The 13,527-nt window shown below is 28.6% G+C and overlaps 1 protein-coding gene across 1 annotated transcript; it reads right to left on the bottom strand.

Annotated features, from left to right (window-relative positions):
• Nucleotides 1-4,375: 4,375 nt before the first annotated feature.
• On the bottom strand, nucleotides 4,376-13,158 carry LOC129919609 (uncharacterized). Its single transcript, XM_056000553.1, has 5 exons — nucleotides 12,925-13,158; nucleotides 5,731-5,933; nucleotides 5,170-5,666; nucleotides 4,739-5,105; nucleotides 4,376-4,676 (listed from the first exon to the last, which is right to left on the bottom strand). Exons 2-5 carry the CDS (start codon nucleotides 5,921-5,923, stop codon nucleotides 4,480-4,482), a joined length of 1,254 nt encoding a protein of 417 aa, XP_055856528.1. The 5' UTR covers nucleotides 5,924-5,933; nucleotides 12,925-13,158; the 3' UTR covers nucleotides 4,376-4,479.
• Nucleotides 13,159-13,527: the final 369 nt, after the last annotated feature.

Here is a 13,527-nt window from a genome sequence, read left to right as displayed (position 1 = left end):
CCAAACCATTCGTTCAAAAAATTTAAAACTTTATAGACTCAAATTAAATAAGTGTAGATATCATGTGAAAATTTTTCAGATTTTAAATTGTTATAATTTTAGAGATTTAGCTTGTTAAAAAATCATTTTTTTCAGACTTTTTCAAAATCGCTTTTTACGCGTTTAATGTCAAAAAATTAAAAAACATACATTTTTAATCACAAATAAGCGTAGTATGTATATTTAAAATTTATATTCAATTCAAAGTTATATAATTAACTATTTTTTTATTTATTTACTACAGTACTTTTTCTTAAATCGGGAACACGTTTTTTGAATATCGATGTGACTTGAAGAATGAATACAAAACTAATTTTTTATGTAACTATGAATTGAATTTGCATTTTAAGTATACATGCTATGCTTATTTGTGAATAAAAATGTATGTTTTTTAAATTTTTGGCATTAAACGTGTAAAAAGCGATTTTTGAAAAAGTCTGAAAAAATGACTTTTTTTAACAAGCTAAATCTCTAAAATTATAACAATTTAAAATCTGAAAAATTTTCACATAATAGCTTCACTTATTAGATTTGAGTCTGTAAAGTTTTAAATTTTTTGAACGAATGGTTTGGCTGGAATTTATAATTGATCGAACAAGGTCCAAGAAACCCCATGTTATTCCCATAAGAAACTTCAACCGCTTACCGGTACGGGTTAGAATTAAGTTAGAGACTTGAAACTTGGAAAATATTTTTTTTAGTTTATTTCCAACCATATAAGATCCTAGGAGCATAGAAATTCTTATTATTTTAAAATAATGAACACCCTATTGTGCACCTTGCAATTCACATCATGAAAAACCAAATTTTCTATTTACGAAAAAATAGCATAGATTCCGCAGTTTTGGTCAAATTCAATAAAAAAAAAATACGCCAATTTGTGCCTAAATGTATATTCTTTCAGAATATAACCTTACTTTATTTTTTTGTTTGTTTTATTTTGCAAAAAAAATTGGGTAAAGTTGAAAAAATTGGGAACAAAATCACTTTTTCAAGATTTGTGGGATAAAAACCTACACTTAATTTGTTTAAACAATAGACTTATATACATCATTCAAAAGGTCTGGAAATCCTCTTTCCAAAAACATATAACATATTGAGAGTTGTTAGAAAAATGACTGAAATATTGATAGATTACATCGTAAAGTCTGTAAAAATGGTTTTTTGTAAATAAAAAAAAAATGGAGGGTTCCAAAAATATAACAAAAATATTTTTATGCATTATTCGACCATACGAACAGCCTACACTATGTTATTTCTCGGGTGTATTTTCAGTGTCGCACCGTGTTATTATAAATTTTTAAGATCATAATAATGTACTGAGTACAAACTTTTATGCATTGAGTACAGTTTTATGTGCACTGAGTGCAGGTTTTTATATACTATAAATAACAGACTTTTTTGTAGGGTAAACTACCCAGTGACCGACACCCTTGCCAGTTACCGACACCTGGCACAGTTTTTTCGTTTTCTTAAGGTTTTGTTAGGGTGTAGCGTACGAAAACTATTTTTAACGCGTTCAGGCATGTATATTCCATCAGAAAACACTTTACTTCATAGTTGGTAGTGATTGGTTTTGTTGTAATAAAAGGGGCAAGTTTCGAACCTCTGTGAAGTGCATGAATCTTGAGAAATTCTTAAGAAAGACTAGGTACAAATCATTGTTTAAACAATATATCTGTATATTGTACAAAAATTAAAATTGAATATTTTGTTAGAGAATTGCTTTGTAGATCTATTTTAATTTAAGTTATTAAAAAAATAATAACATAATTTAATTTTACGTGGGGTGTTCATAACTAGAATATAATGTTCAACGAAATTCAGTGACCGACACTGGTGTCCATAACTGGCGCAATTAGACACGTTTGATGATATTAGTTATGGACACCGTTCTTTTTCTGGAATTATTTTCAAACCACTTTTTGTTGGCTCCTAAGGCCTAGTTTATAGTTCACCGTGTAAAAAAAAACCAAAGATTCAAAGCATCGCGTAGCGCTTTTAAATAAGTTTATAAAGTGGGTTTCCTTTCGATTATGTAAAATTACTTTAAAAACGTGTGAAAGGCATCTGAAAACGGTTCATTCGATGCCATTCATACGGTGTGAGTATTGTTTGACAATCATTTTCATGCACACGCTAAAAACTTAGCCCTTGTTTGCCTATTTTTATTTCCATTAAGTTCACGCATACTAGCTTTTAATTTACAAAGAAAACTTCCACCTTCAAGTTTGAGGTCAAACCTTCTTTGTGTTCCTAAATCTTTCGTTTTAATTTTAAGGCATGTAACGTTTTGTCTGGGTCCTTATTCTGGTTCTGTGGAAAAATTAAATAATAAAATTTTCACCATCGGAGTTTTCATTCGACTTTTCATTTTATCATTCCATTTTTGCTTTTAAGCTACCTGTCCCTACATTTTTCTACTGATTAAATAGGTACGGCAATAGTCAAAACGTTGACGTATTCTATGGCAACTTTTAATTTTCTTGTTAAAAAAAAGGATGTATTTCCTTTTTCCATCAAAATTTGTGTCTTGATATATGTACAACTGTTGTTTGTATTGCTCGACTGCTAATCTTTTTATGTGGGCTCGAGCTCCTTTTTTTTTTGTTATCATGGCAGGTACGTATTGTTCTTTTCACAGAAAATATTTCGATGAGAAAATTATTTTCATGTGAATTTTGACTCTAATTTCCATGTTTCCACTGAATCAGAATCGATGAAAACTATTTTCATCAAACTTTTTACAGAACCAGAATAGCCCACCTAAAGTAGAACAGAGAACAGGGGTCGAATCACGGCACACGGTTGTTAACGTATGAACGCTATCTGTACCTACCTACCTACCGTGATTCGACTCCAGGTATTGAAAATTAAGTTTTGTTATGCGTTCAACTGTAAGCTAGGTTTAAACCGTTATTTTCAAGTACTTGAGTGTTCGTTGGCGTCGACATTTCAGGCTATTATTTAAAAAGGCCAAAACAGAAGCAAAACAAAGACGAAGATCTGCAAAGTGCATTAAATGCAGTTCAATGCTTAGCTGCATTTACACTCTCAGTTTTATCGCCGGTGTACGATGTTCCTTCTTGAACTAACACCGTACAACGAGAGAATGTCAGTAGTAAACCGTCTTGTTGTTCGGTTCTAATTCAAAAACGGACATCTTACACACCGGCGATAAAACCAAGAGTGTAAATGCAGCTTAGATATGGGTGTCCATTACTAAAAAAAATCGGGTGTCCACTACTGAAATAATGGTGTCGGTAACTAAAAAACCGGTAAGGTATCACATTTTTAATTTTGATATTTTTAAGGAATTACTAAATTATTTATGCTTTCATTATACTGAAAAACCATTTCTTATAGTTTAATTAACCATTTAAATAATTAAAATTGAAGCAGTGTAGGGAAAGTTATGAATTTTCAAACACAAATTATCCCTTAAGGGTGTCGGTCACTGGGTACCTTACCCTATTTATACAGGTTCTTAGGTTCTCAATAAAGATTTTAATGTACTGAGTACAGCATTTATGGACTGAGTATAATTTTGTATGTACTGAGTGCAGATTTTTATGTACACAATACAGGTTAGATACCTCAATTTTTAGGTTCTGAATACAAACTTTTTCTGTACTCAGTACAAACTTTATCTATAAACCACAAACTTCTGTGTACTGTAAAGTGTCAGTAAATATGTACTGATTGAATTTGGTTTAATGTGTTTCATAAAACCCATTTATTATTTAAAAACATAGAAGCAATGAGTTTTGCAGTGAAAATAATATGTACTGATTGCAATATCCCCTCGTTGGAACTATTTTGAGCAAAGAATGTTTCAAATTATATATTTGTTGTACAAAATTTTCCTAAAGCAGGTTAGCCTAAAGAATAATGAATTCAAATATAGCTCAAAGCACTTAGATATTTTCAATCCTGGACTGATTTCAGTACAAGTACATATTCATGTAGGTACTCATTAAATAAAAACTTGAAATCGGTACATGAAAGTCAATTCTGAGTACATAAAGCTTATACTGAGTGCATTTTGGTATAATATGTGCTTTATTCTATGGACAAATATGTTCTGATATGAAAAATCTTAGACGAACGTCTGTACTGATTATATGTACATACAAAGGTACTCAATACAATCATGATGCTCTACACTCTTTTGTGTACGTACTCGTATGTACGTATATATTCATCAAGAACACATCAATAACAGTGAATTTTGAAGAGTACAATATTTGTACTCTTCTACTGTGCCGTACTTTTGTACTCTTTAGAAAATATTTATTTCAAAATGGAAATATACATAAAAACGAAACAAAAGGTAAACGTGATTAAATTAATTATGAAATTGTATTATAGAAAAGCCTACTTCAATGTTGCCAACTTCAATTTAATAAATACAAATTTTTGTACACATGTTCACTCTTATTAATTATCATCTAAATATCCCATTTTGTCCATCCATGGCAATAAAACATCCAAATGCTTGATATATCTTGGATTGGCATACAATTGTGTTTGAAAATCTTTAGCTTCTTCATTTTGCTCAAAAAAGTTATTCATACTAGCATTTTCAGTTGGATCTAATAATACAGCAGTTAAAACACCAGTTGTTATTGCAATACCTTTTGAAGAGAATAAATAATTTATTTAGATACAATTTTGACAAAAAAATTAATGAACTTACTCCAAAAACTATATTTCATCAAATCCATTCTCAATTGTTTCAAAGTTGGTATCTTCTTTGGATACTTGAGTAATTTAAGATTCTCTACCAAATTTTCATGATAGTATTGAATAAATTCATCAAAACATGACACTTTAATGTCTAAGCTCGGTGAAGACAACAAAAAGTAGAATAAATCTAAAACAGGACTTGAATAACGACTCATTTGATAATCAATTAGAATTGTCTCTTCCCGTTTGCCTTCTTCATTGTGTCGAAACATAATGTTATTCGTCCATAAGTCACCATGAATAATAACATTGAAATCTTCTAAATTAAGTTTACTGTCCTCAATGTATCTCTCTGCCATTTTGTCAAAAAATGGTTTCTAAAAAACAGATTTTCGTTATTTTTTATTTTTCAAAAAAAAAAAAAAAAAAATATATAATTACCAGTTTTGGCAAATATTTAATCCCCGTTTCGTGTTTGCTAAAGCAGTTTACTAAAATCTTCATCAATGGTTTCAACATCGTTTCAAGACTTTCCCGAGAATCCTCCCTGAAAGTACTCACCATGAGGGAATTTTCGTAATTGCCTTTTTGTTCAAATCGAACAGCTGAAACTGCATGTAGTTCCGCTAAAATTTTCAAAACTGATTTGGTATGGTCCGTATCGAGACCATCTTGTCTTTTCACATTTTTAAATCCTTTTGGGGAAATGTCTTCCAAAAGAACATACTCAGCACCAGGATCGTTCTTAAGTTTGTAAAATTTCGGACCAAATGTGACTTCTTTGCCGACAGATCGATAAGTTTCTTCGAATTCCCGCAAATACTTGCCATACATTAAAGTCTCTTTTGGAAATAAACCCATCATTTGGACAACTGCAACACCTTGTTCACCTTCGGGAATTGTTTTGATCATAAATGCAATGTCTTTTGTGGAGCCATCTGTAAAACCAAATTTTGTATGTTAAAAAGTGAAAACAAAATTTTTTAAATCATCTAAAACAACCTTGAAGTTCCAATTTAGCTTTAACTCTCATCATCACCGATGCATAATTCTCTCCACCACCGCCAGTTTCTTTAACTTCAAAGTTTAATGTTTTTCTATATCCTGGAACATTTTCCTCGAAAACACTTTGAAAATTCTCTGCATTTATCCAAGTTAGTACTTTTGTTGATTCTGTTGTTGTTGTTTGTGCCATGGTTGAAAAATTATTGGAAACTATAAGAACCAACTTGATGTCAGTAAGAAATAAACTCAAATGAATTTTATCAAGTCCTAAATGAAGACTATCATATACAAAATCATATTTGCTTATCCGTATCTTTGTTAAAAAAAAACAAAATAATTGCAAGTCATTGACTATTTTTTTGAGTCAGGACCGTAGACAAAAATTTATTTTGAAAAATTGAAATTAAAATTTTATTAATCACGTCTTTTTGACATTGCAAGAAGATCATCCTCCTTCTTACTAAGGATAGTTTTTCGTAAGTCCTGAGGTAACAAATGACTTTTATATATAATCATAACACCCTGGAACTATAGAAAATGATAAAAAAATAAGATGTAACTGGGTTGCAAAAACCTGGGGTCGAATTACGGCATACGTTCGTTAACGTATGGTTGCTATGCGTCCTTATTTGTCTCTACTGATTTAATAGAGAGAGCAATAGTCAAAACGTTAACGTATGATCGTAATCGTGTGCCGTAATTTTACCCCTGCTCTCAGATATCAAGTTAGTTTCTATAATACTAAAATTTTGTATATGTACCTACAAGTTTTTTTTTTTGGTGTTGTTTCTGCTTCACTGATTTCAGTAGTATATAGAATTTGTATTATAAAACCAATCTTCTTATTTTTTTTTTACGACAAAAAGCTTTCAAGATAAACGTGAAAAAATGAAAACAAAAATCATGTTTCCCTTTTTTGCACTAGATTTATTTTATAAACTGTGAAGGATACGAGAAAATGCATGATAGCTATAATTTTGAAAATTTAATAAGCTTCATTTTTGTGAAACAAAATTTTTGGATCCGGGAAACGGTTTTCAAGATAAACGTGAAAAACTGAGAAAAAAACTGCATGTTTCTTTTAAATGCCGCTAGATCTTACGTTGAATTCCTGCGGACTTTTATTCGGTCATCTCCTGACATCTCTAAGTATGTGTGCTAAATTTCAAAACTGATGAATTTTTTTTAGGTGAAGGCGAATTTTTGACTTTGTTGACTGAACTACAAATAGATTCAAGTAGAAATTTAGTCCAATCCACTTAATCATTTGTTTTAACGAGCTCATAACAAGTTTCAAATTTTCGGTAGAATTAGACCACCCACCAGGTTCCGAAAAAAAAACTATTTCGCAAAATTGAGAACCAAAAAAAAAAACTGCCCCTGAAAAATTGATTTTTTTCATGACATAAAAAAAAATTAAATGTTTCAAACTACCTAAGCAAAAAACCTCTAGGGGTTTCAAAAATTTAAAAACCTTCAAAATATCACTTCCCCTTCTCAAATATCTCCGGCCTTTGCTCCCTGGGATGTTTGTTTTAATTTTATTTGTTATCACTTATCATCTAATTTTCAATTTAAAAATTCATTTAAATTCAAAGTTTAGATAATATTTTTAGTAAAAATGTATCAATTTTTTTCAAAAATTTCACACACAAGAAATTTTCGTATTTATCACAATAAGAGCTATTTAGAACAATTTTTAATTGATATCTGTTTTTTTTTTAAAGGTAACCCTAGAAGCTCAATCAATATTCTATAACCATCTAAGTTCTCATTAATTTGTTTAAATGGTACAAAACGCGTAACTTTTACTATTTGTTTTCATTGAACACAGCAATAATAGTGAATTCGGTGGCAGAATTATGTTAACAAAACCACAGATATTATTTAACTCTCTGACCACATTTGGGTAACTTATATTTTTAAATAATAGTTTGTCGGTTAATTATAATAAAGTGTGGAATAAATTTACATTAAATAGGTAGACTTTGAATTTTAATAATTAATAAGCGTGTAGCGGCGTCCTTAAAAAATATTACCAAAAATAACAAAACAATGTCCAATATCTCCAACAAAACAAAACCTCCGTTTGTCGAATCTAATTTAAATCCACTATTCTAGGTACTAACCGTGATCTTATTTATCAATGGACTCAATCAAGAAAGCTTCAAAATTAAATTAAACGTCAGACGCACAGATGCTGTATCTCTCGATATCTGTGAAGTCTTGAGATTAAATTATAATCTATATTCAGAGCAAAAAATACTCACTCAATCAATAAACAAAAATACTACCTATATGTATTTTTGTTTGTGGTTTATTATTTATAAATGATAATAATAAACCACTATATAACTATACAGGGTGTCCCAAAAGTTAGCGTCGAAACGAAAACGGTAGATAGGGTAGGTGGTGACAGTTATCAGAAAAATAATAAAATACATCGCAGCCATATATTTTGTGAGTTATGGACATTTGAAAAAAAGTCGAAAAAATGGTCACCCTGTGACGGTTTTTCATGTGCCGTGACTACAAATCTTAAGTTTTCTCATTTTTTTCTTTTGTTACGGAACCTTGAATAACCCTGCTACCAAATGCATTCAAAAATTTTAACTCATATTTGTCCATATTTTTTAAGTTTTGTACCCTTTCAGAACCTTTCAGAATACAAAAACTTAAATAATATGGAAAAATTACCTCATAAGAAAGTCGGATTTCTTAAGAAAAAAAATTTTATCTCGGTTATTTATGGAATATTCTCAACAATGTTATATCTTTTTGAAAAGAGAATTTAACACACCAACTTTTAAGGTTACTTGCCGAAACATCGTAGTGTATTTTTTTACACTACGGTTCATTGAATTAGAGCCATGTAAAATTTCTTAGTACTTAGTTGGGCAAAAAAGTAATTTTTGCTTTAAAACTAATGCAGCTGAGTTAAAATTCCGTAACAAAAGAAAAAAATGAGAAAACTTAAGATTTGTAGTCACGGCACATGAAAAACCGTCACAGGGTGACCATTTTTTCGACTTTTTTTCAAATGCCCATAACTCACAAAATATATGGCTGCGATTTTTTTTTATTATTTTTCTGATAACTGTCACCACCTACCCTATCTACCGTTTTCGTTTCGACGTTAACTTTTGGGACACCCTGTATAAATATACAAAATACATATGTATATAAAAGATCATTGAGTGATACGAGTCAAGGGTTCAGACTAATATTTAAATACCGAGATAACTACTTACTTCCAATAAAAAAATTATATCTTCATTCATACTGTAATTATTGATCGTTTGCACGTTTTTATGATTCAGAAATAAAAATCTCGATAAAACAATTACGTTTTACAAAATGAGATCAATATTGAAAAGATTAGCCATAAATGACATAATCTAATAGTTCCTATGGATATAACTGAACGAAATTGAAATGGGACCACATTCCAGCCACCAGCTTTCCAATACAAAGAATTATCAAAATTGGTTCACTCAGTCCAAAGTTATGAGGTAACAAACATAAAAAAAAAAGAAAAATACAGGCGAATTGAATACCTCCTCCTTTTTGGAAGTCGGTAAAAATTACAAATTGGCATTTCACAAAACGAATAAACTCCGAATTACTGCTTTTAAAAAATGTTGTGATTTTGTAATATCCATTTATTCAAAATGGTAACAAAATTAAAAAAATTTAAAAAGAATAAGCAGCTTTAAAATAACTTTCCATCAGGGCACGTTCCTAAATCTTTAGGAAGAATTTAAAAAAAAAAACAATGAAATTAGAAGTCATTTGGGGTAAGATTGCGCAGTGGATAAGAGCGCGAACTGCCTATTGTGTGTGTTCCCAGCTCCATTTTATTTTAAAAAAGTTTTGAAAAAATACAACAAAAAAATAAAATGCACCACTGGGTCGCACGAACTTGCTCTTAGAGTTAAAGTTGCTTAAATTTTCAAGACCTTTTGTATAGAAATTTGGAAAAAAAATGAAATTCGTTTTTTAAAAAAATAAAATAAAATCTGAAATCAAATTGCCCTCCAAAACAAGTATGCAGTTTTGATTGATATACAGGGTGTCCCACAGTCACCGCCCCAAAAGAAAACCATGGATTCCTGAGGTCATTTTAAGTCGAAAAACGTATGAGGTAATTTTCTCGTTTTCGTCCCGTTTTCGAGTTACCACGGTTCTTATGATTTTTGATCTCTTGTCCTTTAATTGGCCTTATGTTTGCCAAACTATGTTTGATTTGAAAGATTTTTTTTTACAACCAATCAAGAATTTATTACAGTTTTAGTTTGTCTCAAAACTTTTTTTTCTGCGCACAACCAATTTCCCACAATTTTGCATCAAACACAATTTTCTTCGTTTCTTTAGTTGTTTTTTACACTTTCATATCATTTAAGTCAAAAAAACACGTTAATGAGTATTGATTTTTTGTGCTTTTTATTAAAGCCCAGTTTGTTTTCTTAAATAAAAAACTTTTTATTTCATAAAGAAGGCTACTAAAAGTAATTAAAAAAAAATAAACAAACTGAGTGAATTAAAAAAAAAAATTTTTTAAATACAAAATTAATTAAAATGAATTAAAACTTTTTGTGAGCTTTATCTATTTGTTCTTTTCTTAACCACAATTGCTCAGAAAAATATTTTAGTTCCTTTAAATTAATTTTTATTTAAAAATAATTTTTTTTTTTAAATTCACTCAGTTTGTTTATTTTTTTTAATTACTTTCAGTAGCCTTCTTTATGAAATAAAACTTATTTTTTTTATGAAAACAAACTGGGCTTTAATAAAAAGCAAAAAAAATCAATACTCATTAACGTGTTTTTTTGACTTAAATGATATAAAAGTGTAAAAAACAACTTAAGAAACGAAGAAAATTGTGTTCGATGCAAAATTGTGGGAAAACGGTTGTCCGCAGAAAAAAAAGTTTTGAGACAAACTAAAACTGTAATAAATTCTTGATTGGTTGTAAAAAAAAACTTTCAAATCAAACGTAGTTTGGCAAAGATAAAGCCACATAAGGGAAAAGAGAACAAAAATCATAAAAACCGTGGTAACTCGAAAACGGGACGAAAACGAGAAAATTACCTCTTAAGTTTTTCGACTTAAAATGACCTCAGGAACCCATGGTTTTCGTTTGGGGCGGTGACTGTGGGACACCCTGTATATTTAGATGCGATTTAAAAAAAAAATTTTCAAAATCGTTAGAGCTATTTTTTTAAAAAACTAGTTTTTTATAAATAATTTTTTGGAAAAAAAGATCCATCCGTTTATAAACGGCTCTTTTCTCACTCTCAATTTCTGGTTGGTTCAATTTTTTTATGAATAGGTTGGTATACTTAGTTAAAAAAAAATTTTCAAACTCCTTTAAAAAGTAAATTAAAAAAAAAGAAAATATTTGAACTACCTAATTTTTATTTAATTTAATGCAGTTAAAGTAGTACACTTGGCAAAAAATTTGCTTTTAGAAATATTTTTACTACAACAGGTAAAATATAAATACAATATTCTTATTGCCTTTACAATATTCGCAGTCTATCATTACTTTGATTATCCGGATCTGAATTTTCAATTAGATAGAAACAGATAATTTAAACTCAACTCTCGTTAAAAATTTCTATTCAGTGAAGTCTTGCTTAGTCATTCTCTGTCATTAAATAAAATCATCACTGTACTATTAAAAAGCTGTTTTAAAATTAAACGACCAAATGGATTGATTTTGAACCTTAATCTTTTAAAAATTGTTGAAGTATTATTAAAGAAAAAAAATTAAATTACCGTGAAATTATTAACGTCTGGGTTATGTGTTTTGGGGTATTAGTAAAATGACATTTGATTTATTTGATGAAAAAAAAAAAAAAATAATAGTAAAATGGTTCGCTCAAACTTGCTCTAAAATATCAATGGGCACGTTCCGGAAATATTAGTTACTAAATATTTAGGTAACGTCATTTTCTGAACGGAAATTTGAGTAAATTGACTGAATTTGTTTGGATACACCATTATTGTCAAATTTCGAAATTTACTTGAGAATTTAAAAGATCGCATGCAGCAGACACCAAATAATAATAAATAAATAATATTAATTATAACCGATAATGCACTTTTTACTCGTTACACAAATAAATTAAATTCTGCTACCCTAATTCTTTAATTAAAAACAATCAGCTGTCATGTTGACAAAAAAAAACTTTCCTTATTTGTTAGGGAAAAATTTCTTGCCTAACTTTTTCAGTCAGCTTTCCAATAAAATTACCTAAATTGGAAGGATTTTTTTTGACAGTTGACCAATCAGAGGCCGAGAAATTACCTAAATATTTAGTCCCTAACGTTTTTGAACCTGCCCAATGTCTTAATATATTAACAATTTTTGACAATTAATGACGTTTTCGAAAAAGTGATTTTTGAAAACGAAATAACGATTTATCTATTTCTTGAAATAATTTTTCCGATTGTTATAAAAAAATTCATAAAAAAATGTTTTTAATGTTATTTTGTAAGGAATTCAAAAACAAAAATGATTAAAAAATACAAAAATAATCTATTCAAATATGTGCATATGTAGTTTAATTTCAACCTTTTTTATTACTCCAATTATTAAAAAGAATATATGTACTCAACACTTAAAAATAAGGTTTCAAAATAATTTTTAATGGCTTGCTTTCAAAAAATTGATTTTGTAAAAAAAAAAATTGGATTACTTTCTTGCCCAGGAATAAATTTTTTAAATTTTTTTCAAAATTTTCAAAGATTACTTAACAATTTTGTCTAAATTTGTTTTATTTTTCGAACCGACATGCACAAAATTCTTTGGTTGTTAAACTTAAAAAACATTCATAAATTTTTTTTTTTTTTTTAATATTCAATTTTTTTTTAAAACTAACCAATGATTTTGTTGAAACTTAATTTGTATGTGCTGAGTATCATTTCATTTTTATGGGCATATAAAAAATTTATAGATTTAAATATACCACTATTTAAAAAAAAAATGAAAAATTCTTTGTTGTACAAGAAATTTTATGGCATTCATCGTTTGGAGTTTAAAACTACCTAAAAATATTTTGTTTTGAATGATTCTGTACAGTTTTTGTAATTTTTTGATAATTTTTGTTTACGAACTAATCATATCAATTTAAATTTAAGAATTTAAATGACCTATTTGGGATACATTCTCACTGATAAACATACCGTTTATATAAACGTAACTTTAGATGTTCAAGAAATATTTCTTTACAATCTAAGATCACTTTTTTTTTTTTAATTTGTTTAAACGATACAAAACGGTTAATTCCACTGCTTATTTGTTTTTATTTTCATTTAAAACTTGATCGCGGATTACATGGTAAAATTATGTTAATAAAACCGCAGATATTGAGCTTTCCGACCACAAATTTAGATTATGTATATTTATTTTTCAGTTAATGAATTAAAAAATGAAGGATAAATTTATAGTAAATGGACATTGAATTTGAATTTGTTGTATGTAACGATTTAAACGCGATATGAATTAAAATGAATTAAAATATTTTAAATAAAAAGTAACACAACTTTACAAAACATTGAATAATTTGTAAGATGTTTTTCCATACGTGTTTTTTTTTTATTATTTTTAATTCTTTATTTTTATTTAAAAAAATCACTCAAAAAAAAATTATAAACATCAAAATACCGCAAATCTATAAACGAAATCCCCGATCAATGATTTTAAAAAATTATATCCATCATAATTCTACTAACCGTGATCACATTTATCATCAATTGACTCGATCAATAAAGCTTCAAATCAATACT

The sequence above is a fragment of the Episyrphus balteatus genome, chromosome 4 (genome assembly GCF_945859705.1).
Source record: "Episyrphus balteatus chromosome 4, idEpiBalt1.1, whole genome shotgun sequence".
In the NCBI taxonomy this organism is placed as follows: Eukaryota; Metazoa; Arthropoda; class Insecta; order Diptera; family Syrphidae; genus Episyrphus; species Episyrphus balteatus.
The sequence above is the reverse complement of the archived record's forward strand: the minus strand, read 5'-3'. Positions and strand labels throughout refer to the sequence as shown.

What these genes read in the sequence shown, in the direction of transcription:
- LOC129919609 (XM_056000553.1), bottom strand. Translation starts at nt 5,923, where the DNA reads ATGGCACAAACAACAACAACAGAATCAACAAAAGTACTAACTTGGATA. An exon ending in TTAAATATTTGCCAAAACTG is followed by an intron (nt 5,106 to 5,169) that starts GTAATTATATAT and finishes TCTGTTTTTTAG; the next exon opens with AAACCATTTTTTGACAAAAT. An exon ending in GATGAAATATAGTTTTTGGA is followed by an intron (nt 4,677 to 4,738) that starts GTAAGTTCATTA and finishes TCTCTTCAAAAG; the next exon opens with GTATTGCAATAACAACTGGT.